Source organism: Vulpes vulpes, chromosome 4 (assembly GCF_048418805.1).
Source record: "Vulpes vulpes isolate BD-2025 chromosome 4, VulVul3, whole genome shotgun sequence".
NCBI classification, from domain to species: domain Eukaryota; kingdom Metazoa; phylum Chordata; class Mammalia; order Carnivora; family Canidae; genus Vulpes; species Vulpes vulpes.
Genome location: NC_132783.1, coordinates 54,205,636 through 54,228,723, shown reverse-complemented (window position 1 = coordinate 54,228,723; position 23,088 = coordinate 54,205,636). Strand labels below are relative to the sequence as shown.

General features: G+C 39.6%; 1 protein-coding gene and 1 pseudogene across 5 annotated transcripts in view; one reads left to right on the top strand and one right to left on the bottom strand.

Annotated features, from left to right (window-relative positions):
- ABCG2 (ATP binding cassette subfamily G member 2 (JR blood group)) overlaps nt 1-23,088 on the bottom strand; it is a 144,565-nt gene that overhangs the window by 26,276 nt on the left and 95,201 nt on the right. For 4 of the 5 annotated variants that reach the window (XM_025998112.2, XM_072754954.1, XM_072754956.1 and 1 more), the window contains exons 2-7: nt 19,955-20,176; nt 14,573-14,632; nt 13,768-13,882; nt 13,032-13,184; nt 10,140-10,297; nt 1,380-1,531 (exon numbers count right to left, since the gene is read on the bottom strand). In XM_025998112.2, coding sequence (XP_025853897.1) covers nt 1,380-1,531; nt 10,140-10,297; nt 13,032-13,184; nt 13,768-13,882; nt 14,573-14,632; nt 19,955-20,157 — 841 coding nt within the window. In that variant the 5' untranslated portion in view covers nt 20,158-20,176. Of the gene's footprint in view, nt 1-1,379; nt 1,532-10,139; nt 10,298-13,031; nt 13,185-13,767; nt 13,883-14,572; nt 14,633-19,954; nt 20,177-22,371; nt 22,430-23,088 lie in introns of those variants that run through there. The other variant, XM_072754955.1, reaches the window with a different exon arrangement.
- On the top strand, nt 2,052-3,939 carry LOC112919660 (SNW domain-containing protein 1-like; annotated as a pseudogene).

The following is a 23,088-nucleotide window of genomic DNA, read 5'->3' as shown; positions in this document are numbered from 1 at the left end:
ACTTCTCCCTCATCTTATTTTTTTTCCCCCTCTTCTTTCACTGATTCACACTTTCTTCTTATATATTCAATCACATAATATTTCAACAATGCTCTGTCTTCCAGAAAAACAACATATTCAAAACCAACCTTGGACTCCCAGGAAGTCTTCATAGTTGGTCCTTACCCATCATAATTCATAGGACCTGAAACAGCTATCAGTATGCTCTGATGGTTATCAGAACTGCTTCAAAAATCTAAATATAGGTCCAAGGGGGAAAAAAGCTAAGTTAAAAGAAAAAAAGCTGTAGCTAAGACTAGGACTAGAGCTCCTCAAAACAAGACAACAAGCAAAGAATACGCACAGCAAGATTGCATTTGGGAAAAACCAGGGATGTGTTCTGTTATCCAAGTTCACCTAGTGACTGCCAAATGATCATCTGTTGTGCTGTCATAATTCCAATATAGAGAACAAATCACCAGAGCAGCATCCCCAGTAGAATGTGCCTGGGACAGCATAGCTTAATGCTTATCTCAACTTCTTGAGGCATGATCCTCTGAACTCAACCTGGTCTGTAGTCTGACTATAGGTTCATTTCCCCTAAACTCCCTAGAACTGTGTGTGCTTATTCACTTTAAATGAGAGAAATTAAAAAAAAAAAATTTCAGAAGATGGCTAGCAAATATTTAAAACTATATTTGGAGTCATAATCCATCTATATCACCATCTATAATCATATCCAAATATCTCTAAAATGAAGCAGATTGCATGAGTCATTAAAATATATATATATATTTCCATTGTAAAGAGAACCAGGCAGCTCAAACAGTCAGAAGCCCTCAAAGTAAGACTTACAACTAGTCATTCTATTGACTAGTAAGAACTCCTACCCCCTTAAGGCCTAAATCTGTAATTTAATGTTACTAGAAAATTTTAAATAGCATCTTCATGAACCCCCACCAAAGCAGACCAACATCTACAAGGAGATAAAATTAGAAAGCCTGATCCATAATCTAGACAAGAAGACAAACTATTTACAGATATTATTAGGCCTTTTCAAAAATGCTCAACTGACAGATAACTATGAGTCCAACATATTTACTAAACTGTTAGGGAAATGTCACCAGAACCAGGAAGCAGATCACATACACGCCCAGGAGAATTATTCGTACATACATATGCAGGCATACTCAAATAGGACAGAAAAGAGACCTAAACAACACGCTAGCACTGTAAACAATGAAGAAAAAATTCTAGCATCAAACTAACCCAAAATGTTTTGGAGTGGCAGAAGCCATAGTGTGTATATTCAAAGATCAAACAGCACTCTTATAGACCTCCTTTACTCTCTTTCAGGATTGTTAATAAAGGATCTTACTGCACGAAAAAGTCCAGCATACCCACTGACGCAAAGAACCCCAAGGCCTCCTGGGCAGGCCCATGGAACATCAGTTTTCCTGCAGCCAACAAGGTGAGGCTATCAAACAACTTGAAGATAGAATAACGAGGCTGATGAATGGAGAAGATGATTGTTCGTCCCTGTTCAGACATCCTAAGTTAAAAAAGAAAAATAAGTCATTAAACATCTGAAACTTAAACATCATGGCAACTTTATTCCTGCCTTCAGATCATCTGTTCTTAGTTCAATTTGATTTCTTACTAACTTCTCATTTCATATTGTTTGATAGTTAGGGGACCTAAATTCAGTCCTCTCATAAAACACTAGGGTTTCTAAAGTATGTTCCATGGGCAGTCTACATCAACCAGAGTATTAATGAAAAATGCAGGTCCATGGACAGTTTTCTCAGACCTAATGGGCCTAGTGAATCCGTATTTCTAACAAACACCCAGATAATCTGTAAGTACTGTCGTGTTTGAAAACATATCATGTACTAAATATTAAAATGATAGTTGTATGCCCCATTCTCACTGATCTTTTAAATCTCCTGGCTCTTTAGGAATTGGTTTTCATTCTTTGCCCTGATACAATTAGTATTACTGAGTACTTACTATGTCTTTGCTACATACTTAATAGATAACCTTATCTCAATTCTTACAATACTGTTAAGAGGTAGTACCAGGGAAGAAGATGGCACTCACCAGCTTTTTACCTGCACCTACTCAGCTACCTCAGGACCAGCTTGAGGCTGAAGAAAAAGCAAGATCCCAGAGATCAAGACAGACCTCACTGGTCTCATCCCAAAGAGAACCTCCCCCATATGGGTACAGGAAAGGCTGGATACCTCGATTATTAGAGGATTTTGGAAATGGAAGTGCTTTTCCAGAGATCCATGTGGCCCAGTATCCAATGGATATGGGACGGAAGAAAAAAAATGTCAAATGCACTGGCCATTCAGGTGGATGCTGAAGGAAAAATTAAATATGATGCAATAGCTTGGCAAGGACAGTCAAAAGACAAGGTCACTTATTCATGACCTGGTTTCCAAGTCATGAATGCAGATGATCCAGATCTTCAAAGACCTGATGAAGAAGCCATTAAAAAGATAACAGAAAAGACAAGAGTAGCCATAGAAAAATCTGTATTACAGAAGGTGCTGCAGCCATGCCAGTTCGAGCTGCTGATAAACTGGCTCCTGCTCAGTGTATTCAATACACAGCATCTCAGCAAGGAGTGGCTTTCAACTCTGGAGCTAAACAGAGTTATTCGGATGGTGGAAATGAAGAAAGATCCAATGGAGCCTCCAAGGTTCAAGATTAATAAGAGAATTTCCCAAGGACCACCTTCTCCTCCTGCACCTGTCATGCATTCTCCTAGCCGAAAGATGACTGTGTAGGAGCAACAAGAGTGGAAGATTCCTCCTTGTATTTCAAACTGGAAAAATGCAAAGGGGTATACAATTCCATTAGACAAACATCTGGAAAGGCCGGCAAACAGTTCACATCAATGAGAACTTGGGATCCCTGGGTGGCGCAGCGGTTTGGCGCCTGCCTTTGGCCCGGGGCGCGATCCTGGAGACCCGGGATCGAATCCCACATCGGGCTCCCGGTGCATGGAGCCTGCTTCTCCCTCTGCCTGTCTCTGCCTCTCTCTCTCTCTCTCTCTGTGTGTGACTATCATGAATAAATAAATAAAAAATCTTTAAAAAAAAAAAATGAGAACTTTGCTAAGCTGGCTTCTATATTGCTGATCGGAAAGCTCGTGAGGCTATAGAAATGCTGCTCAAGTAGAGAGAAAGATGGCACAAAAAGAAAAGGAGAAACATGAAGAGAAACTTAGAGAAATGGCCCAGAAAGCTAGAGAGAGAAGAAGAAGAGCTGGGATTAAAACCCATGTGGAAAAAGAAGATGGGGAGACACGTGAGAGGGATGAAATCCGGCATGACAGGCAAAAAGAGAGACAGCAACTGGACTCTTTCCAGGACAGCTCCTGATAAGAGGTCAAAACTACAGAGAAATGAAAATCGAGATATCAGTGAAGTCACTGCTCTTGGTGTGCCCAATCCACGGACGTCCAATGAAGTTCAGTATGACCAAAGGCTCTTCAATGAGTCCAAGGGTATGGACAGTGGTTTTGCAGGTGGAGAAGATGAAATTTACAACGTTTATGATCACGCCTGGAGAGGTGGTAAAGATATGGCCCAGAATATTTACAGGCCCAGTAAAAATCTGGACAAGGACATGTATGGTGATGACCTAGAAGCCAGAATAAAGACCAACAGATTTGTTCCCGATAAGGAATTTTCTGGTTCAAACGGTAAGCAAAGAGGCCGAGAAGGACCAGTTCAGTTTGAGGAAGATCCTTTTGGTTTGGACAAGTTTTTGAAAGAGGCCAAACAATACCATGGCTCTAAAAGACCCTCAGATAGCAGCCACCCCAAGGAACATTGAGCATGAAGGCAAGAAGAGGAGGAAGGAGTAGATGCACCTCTCTTCAAAGTGAATGAACTTTTATCCATAACCCTAATGATGCAAGTCAGATGGGGGAATACTTTGTAAGTGGCCAGGATAAAAAACAAATCTCAGTGTCAGCACTACTTTTTATTATGGGAGTAAGGGGGGGGGAATGGAAAATTCTTTGAACTATTTAGTTTTTTTTAAAGAGTGGGCTGTGTTTGTGCTTCTCCTACCTTTTGGCATTTTTAGAACATACAGCCCCACACATGAAATTAAGACCACTTCCTTTTCTGTGACATTAGTACTTTGGGATTAATATTTTGTGTAAGAATGACTGCTGATGAATAAAGTTGCCCCAGCCACAGTGAGTATAAGGATGTTCACATACTGGACCTATCCTGCCAAAAGACATTTGCCCCTATTACCTTCTGTTGTAATTTGGAGTGGGGAAAAAAAAAAAAAAATAATAATAATAATAATAACTTGGAGTGGGGAAAGTAAGCTCTTGCTCGGTGCAACTATTTGTTTCAAATAAAAACACTTAAACAACAAAAAAAAGAGGTAGTACCAATGCTATTTTTTTAAATATTTTTTTAAAGATTTTATTTATTTATTCATGAGAGACACAGAGAGGAGGCAGAGACACAGGCAGAGGGAGAAGCAGGCTCCACGCAGGGAGCCCGACATGGGACTCGATCCCGGGTCTCCAAGATCACACTCCGGGCTGCAGGCGGCGCTAAACCGCTGTGCCACTGGGGCTGCCCAGTACCAATACTATTATTACCTTTATGTTACAGATAAGACTTAGAAGGGGGCACCTGGGTGGCTCAGTCGCTTAAGCATCTGTCTCTTGGTTTCGGCTCAGGTCATGATCTTAGAGTGGAGAGATCCAGCCTGGAGTAGGGTTCACAGTGCAGAGTCTGCTTGTCCCTCTCCCTCTATTCCTCCCCACCCCAACTTGCTCCCCCCCCCAAATAAATAAAGAAAATCTTTAAAAACAAACACACAAACAAACAAACAGAATTAATTAGAGGATTGAGCAACTGGTCCTAAGCGTTACAGTTAATAAGGAGCAAGGCTGATCCCTGGCTGGTCTGATTCCATGGCCAAAACACTGTTAAACTACCTTTACACAGGAGTTACTACTTATAGATAGAAGAAACAAAGGCCAAAATCACTGTTGAAAACCTGTCATTATTGAAAATATTTTGTGAGAGGTATCATGTCAATTTAAGTATTTTCTAAGCACCTACTACATGCTAGCAGTGTGTACAAGCTTGCTCTGCCTCAAAGAGGATCAGGCCACTAGATTAACCATTGCAGTACAGTGTGGAATAAGAGAAGCTGAGAAGCAAAATAGAAGACTATAAGCCAGTCTGAAGATATATATTAGTAGTAAATCAAAGGAGCCAACCAGAATAAGCCCAGAAGAGAAAATGTAGTCAAGCTGAAGGAATGTGGCAAACAAAATTGCAATAACAAGGTCTCTTAAGGAGACCATGAGTAGTTCTGTGTCAGTGCAGAGCCCTGGTGTATGTGTGGGGATGATCAGGGCTGAGGGAGGGCAAGAAGCTAGGAAAAGGCACCACAACAAAATACAAGTCCATGATGAATCCTTTCACCCAGAAGCTGCAGCTTTAGTCAGAAGGCAAGAAAGCCGGTGAAGGACTCGAGGAAGCAAGAAAGTTCTTTGGTGTGACAGCCTAGTGGCCTGAGGACCAATGGCATCAGTATCACTATCTCCTATGAGACATGTAGACTCTTGGACTCCATCCCAGAGCTGTAGAAATAAAATCTGATTTTTAACAAGACCCCAGTGATTAGTGTGCACAGCAGAGTGTGAGAAATTCTAGGTGAGAGCCCTCCAGCACAAGGAAAGATGCTTGTGTGCTAACTAGTACAAACAGAACGAAACATTAACATAATCCAGTATTCCACATCAATTCACTGTTCTCTAACGAACACTGTAAACACACTTAGAGATAACAAAGATATCATGCATTGTCTAACTGAACCTGAACCCTACCTAGACCCATTACTTGGCATATACACTTACATGTGTAACTGCCATCTCAAACTTAGGATGTCTAAAATCTTCCCTTTTCTCCTTATCCCAGCATAGAGACTTGCTTATGAGAGCATAAGCATCTGAGGAAGTAAAGTAATGATAAGGAGAGGATGGATATCATTTATATGAAGATGTGTATGTGGCAGCTTTTTTTTTTTTTTTTTTTTTTTATGTGGCAGCTTTTAAGAAATTGGGGTGATAAGGAGCAGTCCCAGAGGAGGTAGGGGCAGAAGGAATGGCCAGGATCACCAGGAAATTAATTATATTAACAATCAAGGTAGTAAATATATTGAAATAATGACAGCTAAGTTTTTGCCTGTCTAAAAAATCATTTACAAACACAGGGCAAAGATTAAAAAAGGACATTCAAGACTGGATTAGGGATGCCTGGGTGGCTCAGTGGTTGAGCATCTGCCTTCAGCTCAGGTCATGACCCCCGAGTCTTGGGATCGAGACCCACAGCGGGCTCCCTGCATGGAGCCTGCTTCTCCCTCTGTCTGTGTCTCTGCCTCTTTCTCTGCGTCTCTCATGAATAAATAAATACAATCTTTAAAAAAAAAAAAAAAAAAAAAGACTGGATTAGACCAGATTGGAAATACTATGCACTCATGGGTTTTTTAATATACACAAGCTAACAGAATAATAGTTACAGGTGTATGTTTGCATGTATCATTCCATTCAAAGCTATATATAAACATAATAAATTAAGATTCCATATATTTTCCAAATAAAATATAGAAATAAGGGCACCTGGCTTGCTCAGTCGTTGGAGTATGTGATTCTTGATCTCAGGATTGTGAGTTTGAACCCCACACTGGGTGTAGAAATTACTTAAAAATAAAATCTTTAATAAAAAAATATAGAAACATACTTCTGTTATATATTCACATACATAATGCACCACATGTATACAAGTATTTCCGAGATATGTCCACTAAGTTGGTCTGGAGGCAATGGAACTGCAGTAGCAGCAAGCACACTAAGTAATCAGGTCTTGGTTTCTAAATTCTGACTATGTCAGAAGGTACCAGGTCTCCTTAGAGAAACATCTGACACAGGAAAAGTAAAAGATGGGGATCCCTGGGTGGCGCAGCGGTTTGGCGCCTGCCTTTGGCCCAGGGCGCGATCCTGGAGACCCGGGATTGAATCCCACATCAGGTTCCCAGTGCATGGAGCCTGCTTCTCCCTCTGCCTGTGTCTCTGCCTCTCTCTCTCTCTCTCTCTCTGTGTAACTATCATAAAAAAAAAAAAAAAAAAAAAAAAGGAAAAGGAAAAGATGAGCCTAGAACATCTTGTTGACCATAGAGTAAAGAAATGCTTGAAGAATGATTAGGGGACATGTCAAAAGGACACAAAAGCCAGACTAAAGGGGCTTCCAATGGCCAAATCAGCGTTAATTTAATCATAAAACTAAGCAAGAATAACAGACTATATCCCATTGACTAAAATAAGAAATGAGAAAACATAAATGAAAGAGGAGGAAAAGTTCTTTACAGTAGAATGCTAACTAATATATAGCATTTTGGGCTCCTCTGTCCCTTCATCAATAGCCAGATGAGGTGTCAATGGTCTTGGCGGGTGTAATACAAAGAATGATGGAAATAGAACATCACTTGACAACCATCATACTGGTAATTGACAGAGATAGAGGTTGCTAGTATATTCTAAAACTAGTAGGTGGAGGGGCACCTGGGTGGATCAGTGGTTGAGCATCTGCCTTTGGACGGGTCATGATCCCAGGGTGCTAGGATCAAGTCCCATGTCAGGCTTCCCATGGAAAGCTTGCTTCTCCTTCTGCCTATGTCTCTGCCTTTGTCTCTGCCTCTCTCTGTGTGTCTCTCACAAATAAATAAAATCTTTAAAAACAACAACAACAACAACAACACTGGTAGGTGGAGATTTAATGAGGAACGGGATATGGATATAATACCTGATTATCTCCCCTGACAAAATACTACTCAATTACAAAAGGAAAAACAGTTACTTCACAGCAGGTAAACCCAGCAGATACCAACATGACCAGGTGATGATCATGAACATCACGCAAGGTGGTAAAAGTCAAAATCACATAGTCCCCGATTTACGCAAAACACAGCATCACTTCTGCGGTACCCCTGCCAAGAATTCATGGCCTATGTCTGGTCATGAGGAAACACGGGATGCACCAGGTTGAGGGCCACTCTACAAAATGTACTCTTGAAGACAGACAAGGGCATCAGAGCCAGGAAAGACTGAGAAACTGTTCAGGATTCAAAAAGATTTAAAATAAGCATTTCTCAAGAAAATCCTGAGTCAGAAAGGAGAAAGAGACATTTCTGGGACAACTGGTAGTGAAGTCTAACTGGAGCCCATGTTTTGGATGGTGGTGATGGCAGCAATGTAGACTTCCCAGCTGGGAGGTGTGTAAGGTGGTAATGTAGAAGGCGTGTCCTTGTTTCTTGGAGTTACTCCAGAGTACTTAGTGGGTGAAGGTACATGATGTCAGAAAAAGATTATATGGGGTGGAGGGATGGAGATAAATTATCTGCAAATGCAGATAAATGGTAAGAATCTAGATAAAAGGACATGAGATTTCTTTGTACTGATCTTATTTCTCTTTGATAGGTTTAACATTTTTTTCTAATTTTTTTTTTAGATGTCCAAAATCTATCTTCTGAAATTTCTCTTATATAAACATATTCCTCCCACTGGAAGAATAAAAGTAAATGCAACTCTTTTCTCCATTCTTCCATCTCTCAGGCCCTAAATTTTAGAAAGTTGTTTTCTCAATAACCACACCCCACATGCAATTCATGAACTAATCCTGTAGGTTTTATCTTCAAAACAGATCCAGAATCCATGACTTCTCACCACCTCACCACTACCATCCTATGCAAAGCAAGCATCATCTTTTTTTTTTTTTTAAGATTTTATTTATTTATTCATGAGACACAGAGAAAGAGGCAGAGACACAGGCAGAGGGAGAGGCAGGCTCCCTGTTGGGAGCCCGATGTGGGACTCGATCCCAGGACCCTGGGATCAGGATCTGAGCCGAAAGCAGATGCTCAACCACTGAGCCACCCAGGTGCCCTTCAAGCATCATATCTCAACTGAGCTAATACAAACAGCCTACTGACTGGTTTCCTTGTACTCACCTTGCCCAATTACATAGTCTTTTCTCTACACAGCTGCCACTCCTCTGTTCTAAAACTCTCTAAAAATTCCCATGTCACCTAGAGACAATAAAAGCCATAGTTCCTACAGTGGCCTACAAAGCCTGAATAATCTCTCACCCACTCAATTCCATCTCATGTTCTGTTCTAATTGTTATGGACTGAATTATGTCCCTCCCCTTCCAAATTCACATTGAAGTCCTAACCCCTAGTACCTCAGAATATACCTGTATTTGGAGATTGTGTCTTTAAAGAAGTAATTATGGTTAAATAAGGCCTATGAGTGGGACTTAATCTAATAAGGACCAGGGTCCTTATAAGAGGAGGAGATGAGGACACAGATGCACAGACGGAAAATGAAGTGAAGACACTGACTGAAGACAGCTACCTATAAGCTAAGGAGAGAGACCTCAGAAATAATAATCCTGGGGCACCTGGGTAGCTCAGTGGTTGAGCGTCTGCCTTTGGCTCAGGTCATGATCCCGGGGTCTTAGAATCAAGTCCCACATCACGCTCCCTGCAAGGAGCCTGCTTTTCCCTCTGCCTATGTCTCTGGCTTTCTCTCTGTGTCTCTCATGAATAAATAAACAAAAGCTTTAAAGCAAAAGAAATAATAATCCTGCTGACACTCTTAGACTTATAGCCTCCCAGAAACTTAGCTTCCCAGCAAACTAATCAATAAGCAATCTCCATTCCCCTTAGTTCACTGGGGTCCAGTCCTTCTGGCCTTTTTGATGTTCTAAACAGATCAGGCATGCTTTGCTCAGGACTCACTGGCTCTTCCCTCCAACTAGGACACTCTTCTCCCAGATATTCAGGTCTCACTCACTTGCTCTCAGCTCACAAGTCACATCAATGAGGCCTTCCCTGACCATCCGGGTATGTAATACAGCAACCCAACCCCACCATAGCCATCTTTTGCTACACTCTTACCCTGCTTCATTTTTCTTGAAACACTTATATTTGTTGACTGTTTCCCTCCAACAAAGAAGGGAGAAATTTTTGTCTGTTGTGCTCACTCTTGAACTCCCTGCACTGAGAATAATACCTGGCATATAGCAGGTGATCAGATACATAGCATTTACCTCTTCAGGAGCAAAAGGACAGCATTTGCTGTGCTGGAGTCTAAGCCAGTTGTGGGCTCATCCAGAAATAAGATGGCTGGATCAGTAATAAGTTCCATTCCAATACTAGTTCTTTTTCTTTCTCCTCCAGACACGCCGCGTATAAACTGAGTTCCAACCTAAAACACAAATATCATTATTAACAATTACAACCACAGCCACTACCATTTGTTGAGGTCCTACAATGTGCCAACCCTGTAAGAGGCACTTTATCTCATTAACCCCACTTATTCTGAATTTCAAACAAATAAAAATATGGGAGAAGAGGTAGATTTCTCTTTAATAAGATGGGTAAATTGAGGCTCAAGTCAGATAAGTAGCTAAGCCTGATACGAATGCCATGCTTAACAGTATACTTCATGTTCCCCATCAAGTCAAACATTTAGTTTTAAGATAGTTCACTTAGAACACTAAAACATATGGTCCTGGCATAGAGAAAGCACAAAGCAAAAGGAAGATAAAGGTGGGAGAGGAAGAGGTGAAAGCATCTATAATTCATTAGTCTTCTTACACCCTTCCTCCCCATCCCTCCAAAAGTCCTCAGTGTGGCTTGGCAGAAAGGAAAGTTCACTTTGTATCACATGAGCACCTCTTAAATCACCATAAAGTTCCCAAATTGACCCTGCCTATATCCCAACTCATTACAGAATTCCTGACTTGTTCAGACAAATCCAGAAGGCAGAATGTTCTACAGGGCAACTGGCTCAGTCTTTTCAACTAGTCGATGTCATGGTGTGTGGTGGGCAAGGAGGTGTGGGGGGAGCGAGAAGGTTTTGGGAGAGGCAGGAGGTAGGAAATAATTTCTATATTAAGAATCTCCAAAGAGATAATAATCCCGAGTGCTACTCGTGCCCTTTATTGGATCCCATAACAACTGAGCTGTAGCAGACATTTTGGAGACAACTGGAGAAACAGGAATGAATATGGCTTAACATCACTGATATTAAGATACTGTTAATTTTGTTGGTTAATTATTTTGGTACTGGGGTAGGCAAATGTCTTTTTTTCTTAAGACACATAATCAGTATTCAGGAGTAAAATATAGTATTTACAACTGTCTTTAAACTACTTCAGAAAAAAAGCTGAAGCAAGTATGGGACAAGATGTTAACAACTGGGAGATCTAGGTGAATGTTACTAGTAATCATACCATTATATTAATTATACTCCAACCATATGATTACAATAGTAATTAGACTATTATCTCTACATTTGTTATATTTAAAACTTCATAAAAAGTTAAAAATTTTAAATGTATTTTCAATCAATTAGGTAAATAAATTCTAAGAGGTCAACAACTACCTTCAGCTCATTTTCCCTGGTATTACATTCAAAGAAATTAAGGTAATGACTGCCTATTAATAAAGAACTTTTACCTAAAGGCAAAGATTGGAAGGCACCCTACCAAAAACATACAAAATCAAAGAAACAGGGCCAAGGCAAAGGAAACTCAAACTTACAAACTCATAAATCAAAAATAAGTGGTAAATGGTGGCATCTCAGAGTTATGCTTCCAAATGAAATACAAAAAAAATACATTTTACATTTTTCTAACATGTCAGACAGTAGGACATGAAGCAACAACCAGCAAAATACCCCCATTCTTCATTATCTCTAAATAACGGATATAAATCCAGGGCAATTAAACCATCACGACCACAGGCTCAGCTGGTAGACATGCAACTATTGATCTCAGGGTTTTAAGTCCAAGCCCCACCCTGGGTGAAGAGATTACTTAAAAATAAAATTTAAAAATAAAAGAATGGTAAACTATAGCCACTATAATCTTAAAAAGCTCATCTTCACCCAAAGCTGCAAATGTCTTCCCAGGAAATCTTTCATCCTTAGTCATCAATTGTAAAATTCCCTTGTTCAACTCATTTCTTCCTCCTGACTCTGCACATCCACAAAAGGAGTTATTTTTGTCTCTCTTGCCTACAACTGTTACCTCTAAAACCTTAGAGCCCAGCACATAACACACAATCTGTAAGTAACTACTGTAAGCAGAAGAAAGGAAGATAGGAAGAGAGGGAGGGAGAAGTAAGAGATAAAAGCGCCAAAAGAAAGTCTATAGGAAAACAACCTTGGATCCTACATAAATTAGAAATAAACCCTACTTTGACTAAATATAATTTTGAAAGCCAAATTATAGCAAAGTGAAACACAGAGCCAGACCAGAACCCTTGGATTTTTGTCATTTAAGAATTCCAGAAATATACCTCAAAAGCAATGGAACAAAGTCTCCTGGAGGAAGAAGCAGCTAAAAGGGGAAAGAAAACAGGAAGGAAGAAAGTTAGTGTAAAGATAGTGGATGAGACATGACAAACAGTGTAGGAGAGATCAAGAGCTATAAGCACATGGAAGGGGCCTCATGCTCTTTGCAAAGACACTTCTATATACTAGACCACACTGCCACACTTCAGTTCCAGGATTCAAACAGTTTTAGATTTTTTTCATCTGGTTAATTTTGATGTTCATATTATGTAACTAGTCATGTTTCTCATCATTACAGAAAGCAGCCACTTTTGACTAAATATATATATATATATACATATATATATGTGTATATATATATATATGATTTTATTTATTTATTCATGAGAGACACAGAGAGAGAGAGAACAGAGACATAGGGAGAGGGAGAAGCTGGCTCTCTGTGGGGAGCACCATGAGGGACTTGCTCCCAGGACCCTGGGACCATAACCTGAGCGAAAGGCAGATGCTCAACCACAGAGCCACCCAGGTGCCCTTTTGACCACACATATTATAGAAAATTTCTGAAGAAGAGTTACACTATCCACACAGGGGAGATCTTATTTGCTGGCTATGATCCTATCTGGTTTTTCCACATTACCTTGGAATCTGCCACTTTATCCAGACCTAATTGCTGAATGACCTTGTTAATTCGCTCATTTTTTTCATGACTCGTCATAGTTGTTGGAAGCCGAAGAGCTGCTGAGAATTGTAAATTTTCTCTCACTGTCAGAGTTCCCATCACGACATCATCCTTAAAGCAAAATGGCATTTCAACAAGACATATTAGGTCTTTTCTAATACCATCACCCTTAAGGGGTAACTTGTAACTTAATCCACAAGAATAACATATTCAACATAAAGTTCTAGCTAATGATGAACTTGTAATTGGACATATGACAACAACTGCATATACAGACAACTGGAAAAGCCTGATGGCATAATTTTCCTTCCTTATCTGTACACCCAAATCAACACAAGTAATTATGATTACTACTAACAGACATGTCCAGACTGCATTATATAGGATTTACCAAAACCTCTTTCCAAGCTAGGGGAAGAGGTGAAGGAGGGCATAAAAGGAAAATAGTAGTATCTTGTGGAAATGATAACTAGAATAGATATCATTGCCCTGATAGCAGTTATATTCCAGATTGTCCCTGCCACTTCATTTCACACCACTCCAAATCTTACAGGTGATTATGAAAAGCTGGTGCAAAGAAATTTCTTCTATGGATATGTCATATAATCAGTTGGAAGTATACTGAATGATCAGCCGAGGCATTTGCTCATATAGAAATAGAAGAAAGCTAAAACACAAATCCACAAAGACTTACTTGTACCACATAACCTGAATTACATTTGAAATTGGCAGGTCGAGGTGCTCCATTTATCAAAACATCTCCAGATAATCCACGCGGATCTTTCCTTGCAGCTAAGACATCTAACAACCTATGAGAGGACATATACATTGTTGTGTTTCTCCAACACAGGCTATAGCTCTCAGCTACTCTAAATCCAAATTCTGCTCAAGTTAGAAAATTACCTGGGGAAGAAATTCCATGGATTACCTAAAATTATGTATATGGGTGTTTTCTTCAGGTACTTCCTTGACTTCAATTTTTATTTAAATCCTAGTTAGTTAATATATACGGTAAAATTGGTTTCAGGTATAGAATTTAGTGATTCATCATAAAATTACATATATTTTTAAATTCTCACCTTCCCTTTTTTAGTATATACTACAATAAAACTCAAAAATATGAAACCAAGTCACCGATGGCTGATCCAGCAAACTCCCCAAACAGCCTACCAGGTCATGTGACCTTGGACATCTCAGGTCAGACAATGTGCTCCTTTGTCTAAGACACAAGCCCCTTTGGCTCCATCTCCTCATTTTCAACTTTTTGCTCTCTCCTTTCCCTCCACATTAGCTTAAATCATAGCTGATAGCTATATGCCAATCATGTCCTGTTAGGAAGCTGACCAAATAAGATTTCCCAGTCCTTGGGACAAGCCCAAGCTAGCACAACTACATGTCATCCACAGTGCCTAGAACCAGACTAGACACGCAGCAAATGTTTGACAAATACCTGCACATTAAACTACAAAGGAAAAGCTTACTTATACTATTATACTCACGAAGATTTGCCTCCACCTGTGGGTCCCAGAATGGCATTGAGGCCAGGTCTCATGACACCACTGTAAACACAGAACATATCAATTTATTGGCCTGCTTAAAATCAGTTCTATTAATTTAGGGTCTGCATTTAATATACTCAGCGAAAGTGATTGAACTATAGACAGAAAACAAACACAAACCAATGTTCAATGGAAAAAGACACTGAACTGTCAATTAACATAAGTCCAGCATACAACGGACATGAATCACTAGTCAAGACCTATAAGAGGGATGCCTGGGTGGCTCAGCAGTTAAGCGCCTGCCTTTGGCTCAGGTCATGATCCTGGGATCCGGGATCGAGTTCCGCATCAGGTTCCCTGAGAGGGGCCTGCTTCTCCCTCTGCCTATGTCTCTGCTTCTCTCTCTCTCAGTCTGTGTCTCTCATGAATGAATAAATAAGTAAATCTTAAAAAAAAAAGAGAGAGAGAGAGACCTTTAAGAAAAATGGCTTGGGTCCCTCTAAACTTCTGTCACTTCTTCTCTAAACCATTAAAAAGGACACAAGAAATTTCCTTAAAGTAACATATTCTGGTTAGATATCTCTGTTATACTTACCCCTCATAACACAGTGTAAAGAACATAACAAGTCTTAACTCATGTTTGATGACCTTAACTAATTTTACTTCGAGTCACCTCATTGCTACCTAGTCAAGTTCTATACAATTAAGAAATCAATGGGTTTCTAGAATCACCAGCAGTATTCTCACCACTTAAAACTTGTCAGATTAAGAAACAATATACCTAAAGGAGAAATTCAATGGCTAAGAATAAAGCACAATAAAGGTACAAAACAAAACATCACCAATTCTTAACCCTCACAAAATTTTTACTGAATTAGAAAAGCAAAACATGTACTCTCAAGATATATCATTTTCTTCCCTATAAAGTATCAGTAAGTAGACTAGAAAACTCTCAGCATAGAAGTGGTAGATGCCACTTTCTATGGGGGACAACCTTTAAGGATATATAGACATGGAGTCCCACACAGCATGTCCCAAACAAAGTAGAAGTGTAAATAGAAGGGTAAGGGGAGTGAATACTCAGAGAGAAAGAAGGTGGAAAAAAATTAAGGCAAGGTTTACTGTGTTGAGACTCAAGAAAAAGCAAGTAGTTTGAATTTTATCCTGAAGATAAGGCAACCAGTAGTCTGGTAAAGAGAAAAAAACTAGAAAAAGGAGAATTAAGAGTAGGTCCTCTCCAGGGGCACCTGTATGGTACAGTCAGTTAGGTGCCTGACTCTTGGTTTCAGCTCAGACCCTGATCCCAGGGTTGTGGGATCGAGTCCAGTGCTGGGCTCCATGCTCAGTGCAGAGTTTGCTTAAGACTCTTTCTCCCTCTGGCTCTGCCCTTCCTTCCCCTCGAAAATAGATAAAATCCTTTAAAAATATATTATAAAAAAAAAAAAGAGAGAGAGAGAGAGTAGGGCCTCTTCAGGCATACAAACACAATGAAATAGAGACTTGAAAAAGCCCTTTCAAAACCTTGGTGTCTAAACCCATCTCTCTCAGAACTGATATATCAAAATCTATTCCTCAGAAAAAAAAATAGTTTATCTATTCCAAAGCTGAAACCTATTTCATTTCCAGGTAATGATTTCACAGAAGCCAATTCTATAATTATACAACTGTGAGTGATAAACTTCACCACACAATTGTACCTCAGTGCTTCAACAGAGGAGGACCTCAGCATTACTGACTATTGTGCTTAAATTGTCACAACTGTAAAACGGCTGGTGGATGCTAGGTGAAAGGTAACTTTCATTCAGCTCATTAACTGAGGTGCCTCTCACTCGAACACTGGACAAACACAATGCATTTGGTAAGTCAGGAACAAGCTGTAGAACAGAAAGACCTCTTATTCTTTCAGTGACCTCTTCCCCTCCCCCTCTCCCTGTAACCCGGCCGTCAAATGTAAAAAGACACACTTGGTTGATTGAACTTTCCAGACACATTTATCTGTAGCTCTTGACTCATCTTCTCTATTAATAGCTACCCAGTATCTGCTTTTAAAATGACCAGAAATAAGCTTGTTATGCACTAAGACTTCATTGTCAGAAAACTTTTCCAGGTTTCTAAAAGATCTACTCCAATAAAGACCAACCAATCCTAAACGATTAACCCAAAATTGAAAGTGAATGCTCTAGGACAATTTTTCAGGTCCCTAAGTTGGACTTACCTTGGCACTAAACTCTAGCATTACAGAAAACAATAATGTACAATCACAAGTGCAAGAAAAGAGTTCCAGTTGGGAGCAATGGTTAATTCTCCCTCCATTCATTCAACACAATTATCCACTGACTGCTATGTACAATAAGGCACTCTTCTAGGACATGGGACATAACTGAGAATAAAACAAAGTCCTAGACCTCATGGAGTTTACATTCTAGTCCAAGGATCAGCAAATAAGAGCTGGTCACCTGTTCTCTGTTTTCATAAAGTGTTACTGGAACAGAGCCTCACTCATTCGTTTATGTCCATGGCTGCTTTCATGCTACAATGACAGAACCGAGTAGTTGCAGCACAGATGTATGGCCCATAAAGCTGAGAATATTTATTATGAGGTCCTTTACCAAAAGTCTGTTGACCGCTGTTCTGGTTTATGGTCTACAATTCCCTTATTTCCTCACCCTGCCCTCAACTCTACTATCATCCCTCAAAACTCATTCCCCACCCTTATCTATTGCTTAAAGCATTTGCATTCAGGAAAGTTTCCCTCACTGTACTATAAAACCTTGTTCAACAAGAATGATGTCATCTCATGTTATCCTCCACCCTACAATGGCATGCAACATAAGGGTCTACGGTGGGTAGATCACTAGATGCTGAATACATTAAGTGAAAACCAGTGAAGAGTTCATGTCATATCTATTACATTTTAGTGCACAATGGCTAATCCTCTGGTCTCATCTTAGGGAGAAGTCCATGCCACTCCCACTGCTTGGAGCACCTTCTCTCCCTACCCTGTTCTTCTCTCTCTCTCTCACACTCACACACACACACACACACACACACACACACACACCCCTATAGCACACTCTTCATTTTCTCTCTCATGACCCTGGCCCTCTAATTTAAGCTTAGAGGCTCTGATAGTGTCTTCTAATCCCTCTATCGTGATAGAATACATGATAGAATACAGTGAAGTGCTCTATTGTCTCAATACACCATTAGTCTAGAAGATTTCTGAGAACAGAGGACATATCTATATCACTAGTGTGTTGCATAATGTCAAGCAGACATTAACAGACATTTAAAATTTGTTGAATGAGTCTCTGCATTTTTATAAACAACACAGGAAAATGAAAAGACAAGTTTTCAATAAAAAAATGTCAAGAAGTAGGAAAAACTTGAGAGCTGTAAGAGAATACAGGCTGTGAAGGGAGATGAGAGGAAGAGAGGTGACAGCTGAAGGATAGGGTAATCACTTATATTAAAGAACAAGAGAAGTGAGCAAATCATTAGTAAATATATTAAGGATAACGAGAGCCAAGGTTTTCACTTTTTGAGAAGATGTTTTACAAACATAAAAATGAGGAAAGAACCATGGGGGTATTAGATTAGAAATTTAGGCATTAATGAGAACTCATAGTTGGTTTTTTTCTTTAAGATTTTATTTATTTATTCATGAGAGACACAGAGAGAGAGAGAAGCAGAGACACAGGCAGAGGGAGAAGCAGGCTCCATGCAAGGAGCCTGATGTGGGACTCGATCCTGGATCTCCAGGATCACACCCTGGGCTGCAGGCGGCGCTAAACCGCTGCGCCACTGGGGCTGCCTGAGAACTCATAGGTTTTAATCTATATGCACAGATAGATATAAAAAGTTTTAGATGCCTGGGTGGCTCAGTGGTTGAGCATCTGCCTTCACCTCAGGTCATGATCCCCGGGTTCTATGATCGAGACCCGCATCAGGCTCCTCACAGGGAGCCTGCCTCTCCCTCTGCCTACGTCTCTGCCTCTCTGTGTCTCTCATAAATAAGTAAATAAAACCTTAAAAAAAAAAGTTTTAGACACACGCATAGGCACATGTGTGTACATATATCTGCACATATGTTCCCTAGGCCTAACCACTGAGAGAAGTCCTTGGACATATGACATCCCAATAGTAATAAACATTCCAAACACCCAGATCTTGGCCTGTAACATCCTTCACAAAAAGGAAGAACAGCTGATTCCAGATCTGAAGCAGGTAAGTACTCAGGGAGTCTGAAACTTCTTGCTGTGCCCAAAAACAAAAACAAAAAACAAAAAACAAAACAAAAAAAACAAAACCACACACACACTCAAATGAGAGAACATGTCAAAATAATGAGTTAAAAAAAGCAAAGGAAAAAAAAAACAAACAAAAATAAAAAATAAAAATAAAATAAAAAATAAAAAAATAAAAAAAGCAAAGGTCTCCCACCAACCAAATCAGGAACAACGGGAGTATCAAGAAAAATAATGAATCATAGTTTGGTACTGATTGGGATTTTAAAATAAAATTAAGCATAGTGATTCAGTTCCTAATTTTTCTTATCACTTTGGACTTCAACCGTGTAACTTAAGCTAGGCTAGGCTATATTGGTCTCTGTCTGCCTGTGTAATGGGGAAAAGCATTAAGTACATGGTACAAACATGGTACATAAAAACAGACCACTCATTTAAAACAAGTATATTCAAAACAATATACTATCGTTTCAACTACCTGACTCTTGCATCTAGAACATACAGGACATAAAGTACGTAAGGACCTAAAAGTGTCTAGCTCATAAGGAACAGCAGCACATCTTCTTCTGTTTCACAGGTCAGAAGACTGAAGCTCAGAGATGACAATGATATCCCCATGACCAAAAACGAGTATATCATACAGCCAGTCGCTTTCTAGTGAACCACAGAGCATACCCAGAAGAAACTAAATGACATTGTTTGGTTTCTCAAACAAAAGTTGATGCACAAGGAACAACCACTTTAAAAATGGTTTGGCAGTTCCTTTAAAGTTAACCATATGCCTAATATGTGACCTGATCATTTCACGCCAAGGTTAGCCACACGAAATAAAAGCATGTGTCTGTATGTCTGTATAGACTTGCACACAAAGGTTCCTAACAACTTTATTTTTTTAATAATAAATTTATTTTTTATTGGTGTTCAATTTGCCAACATACAGAATAACACCCAGTGCTTATCCGGTCAAGTGCCCCCCTCAGTGCCCGTCACTCATTCACCCCCACCCCCACCCTCCTCTCCTTCCACCACCTCTAGTTCATTTCCCAGAGTCTCCTAACAACTTTATTTGCAATAAGCAAAACCTGTGAAGCTCACCGTATGTCAATAAAGCTATTTTAATAGTTTATGCACATACTTGATATTTGTTAGTATTTCTTTCTCAACTGTTTTTCGACCAAGAAGAAAGCCACTCTTCACTTTTACTCGATAGTAAATGTTATGAAAACTTAACACGGCTACTTCAGTAGATGTCTTCAGGTCATTGGAGGTCATCCTGGAGAGGTCATTGGTGCTTCTTTGTGACATTGGGATACAAACTGGGTCATTATTAGAAGACATCTGGAGAGTTTCTGCCTCTCTGTAGAGGGAAAAGCAACAGTTAAGTTGATAGTCCTGATATAAGATTGTAAATACCAATTAACAGTACACTTAAAACAAGTCCTTTTGGGTATGCTATTCCAATTATAAAATAAATATGTAACGTACAGCATGGTGGCTATACATAATTACACATAACACTGCATTGTATATTTGAAAGTTGGTGAAATAGCAGATCTTGAAAGTTCACCTCACAAGGAAAAAAATGTGTGTGATAGATGTTAACTAGACATATCGTGGCAATCATTTCACAATATATACAAATACTAAATCATTATGTTGTACACCTGAAACTAATATAACAGTATAGGTCAATTATATCTCAATTTAAAAAATAAAAATGAAGACCTAAACTTTTTTAAAGGAATGTAAAATAACTTCATTAGTCATTTTTATACTGATTATATATGCTTAAATAACAATATCTTGAAAAAAATAGAAAAAATAAAAATATTTTGGGGGCACCTGATGGCTCGGTAGGTTAAGTATCTGACACTTGGTTTTAGGTCATGATCTTGTGGTCCTGGGATGGAGTCCAATGGACTCCATGCTCAGCACAGAGTCTGCTTCAGATGCTCTCTCCCTCTCCTTCTGCCCCTTCCCCATCTCCTGGATGCATGCATGCACACAAGTGCTCTCTCTCTCCCTCTCTCTCAAATAAATAAATAAAATCTTTAAAAAAAATTTTTGAAAATAAATTTTATTTTTTTATGCCCTTGAAGGCCCCATTTCAATATTTTTTTTTTTATTATTTATTTATGATAGTCACAGAGAGAGAGAGAGAGAGAGAGGCAGAGACACAGGCAGAGGGAGAAGCAGGCTCCATGCACCGGGAGCCCGATGTGGGATTCGATCCCGGGTCTCCAGGATCGCGCCCTGGGCCAAAGGCAGGTGCCAAACCGCTGCGCCACCCAGGGATCCCGAAAATAAATTTTAGATATAGTGGGTTCAATTATACTATTAAGCATTTTTTTAAATGCAATATATAGTTCCATTTCCAATGAATAGGCCATATCACAGTGATAAGAACAACCATGGGAATGGTATTAGGGAGGCAGACAGAACTCTGAGTGCATAAACTCCAATTATTTATCAATTCAACATCTAGTAAGTAAATACAGAGTATGAAAATTACTCAAAATTCATGAAGCAGGAGAAAGGCGAATGGGAGACAGACTTGCCTGGTTTTAAGAGACAATGCAAGATCAGGGGCAGACCACATGATCATCCCGCTTTTGTTTTAATTTTGGAGTTTATGACACAGTTATTACAAAAAGGGGGTTAACCTTGGCAGACAGGGGCAAGAGAAATTTCTCTGAATTTATAGCACTTCATAACCCTGGCTGTTATGCTCCCTTGATCAGCCAAGAAAATAATCTCCAAAATTGTTTGGGCTGACATAATCATTTCCATAATGGGTGGATATATTTAAATTCTAAGAAGATTTAGAATTAGGTATAAAAATGATTAAGAAAACCAAACTAGGGATCCCTGGGTGGTGCAGCGGTTTGGCGCCTGCCTTTGGCCCAGGGCGCGATCCTGGAGACCCGGGATCGAATCCCACGTCGGGCTCCCGGTGCATGGAGCCTGCTTCTCCCTCTGCCTGTGTCTCTGCCTCTCTCTCTCTCTCTCTCTGTATGACTATCATAAGTAAATAAAAAAAAAAAAAAAAAAAAAAAAAAAAAAAAAACAAACTAACAGTGAAGCAGGTGAAGAATTTAAAACAAAAACAGAGTATTAATTTTTAAAAGGAGTTTAAGGGATCCCTGGGTGGCGCAGCGGTTTAGCGCCTGCCTTTGGCCCAGGGCGCGATCCTGGAGACCCGGGATCGAATCCCACGTCGGGCTCCCGGTGCATGGAGCCTGCTTCTCCCTCTGCCTGTGTCTCTGCCTCTCTCTCTCTCTCTGTGTGTGACTATCATAAATAAAAAAAAAAAAAAAAAAAAAAAAATTAAAAAAAAAAATAATAAAAAATAAAAGTTTAAAAGGCTTGATTAGACAAGTTATAAAAGGCCCCTTAAAAAGATTTAGATTAAGACTATGTGAAACTTAATAGCTTGTGAACTAGGTTTGAAATGTGAAATGTCCATAAATTTGGTTTTTTTGTTTGTTTGTTTGTTTTTTAATTGAAGAATAGTTGATAATCCTAGCTTTAATTTTTAAAAATCAAAGTTACCTACGAAGAACTTTCTCTCTGGCTATGATGGACTAGCTGTTCCAAACCAAGCATCCTCCTAAGAATAACCATAAAAATAGATAAAATGTAAGATGCAACTATTTGAAGAGTTCTCTCTGATGATAGTAACCAAAGCAGTCAGGACTTGCAGAGCCAAAATCCTGGAAAGCAGGGAACACAAAGGCAAAGTCGACATTCTGTGCTCTTTTCTATCAAGCCAAATTCCACACATGGGCAAAATTCAAAAAACCAGGCAGAAAGAGTCTGCTAGAGGCTAAAAAGCTGAACAGATATTTAAGGAGTCAATGATAAAGGAAATTTTCAACTTTTAACGTTTGTGGGCTCTGCTCCCGGGATTCCATGGGAAGCTGTACATTAACATTTCCCTCCAAGGTCAACATGACTCAGCAAAACCTCAAAGCAAAGGTTGTTTTTCTGCCTGGAGTACACACTGTATGTCTGCTTTATTCAAAAAAATAACTAAGGCTGGGATCCCTGGGTGGCGCAGCGGTTTGGCGCCTGCCTTTGGCCCAGGGCGCGATCCTGGAGACCCGGGATCGAATCCCACGTTGGGCTCCCGGTGCATGGAGCCTGCTTCTCCCTCTGCCTGTGTCTCTGCCTCTCTCTGTCTCTCTGTATGTGACTATCATAAACAAATAAAAATTTAAAACAAAAAGATTAAAAAAATAACTAAGGAGTATTCCAAACATAAAAATA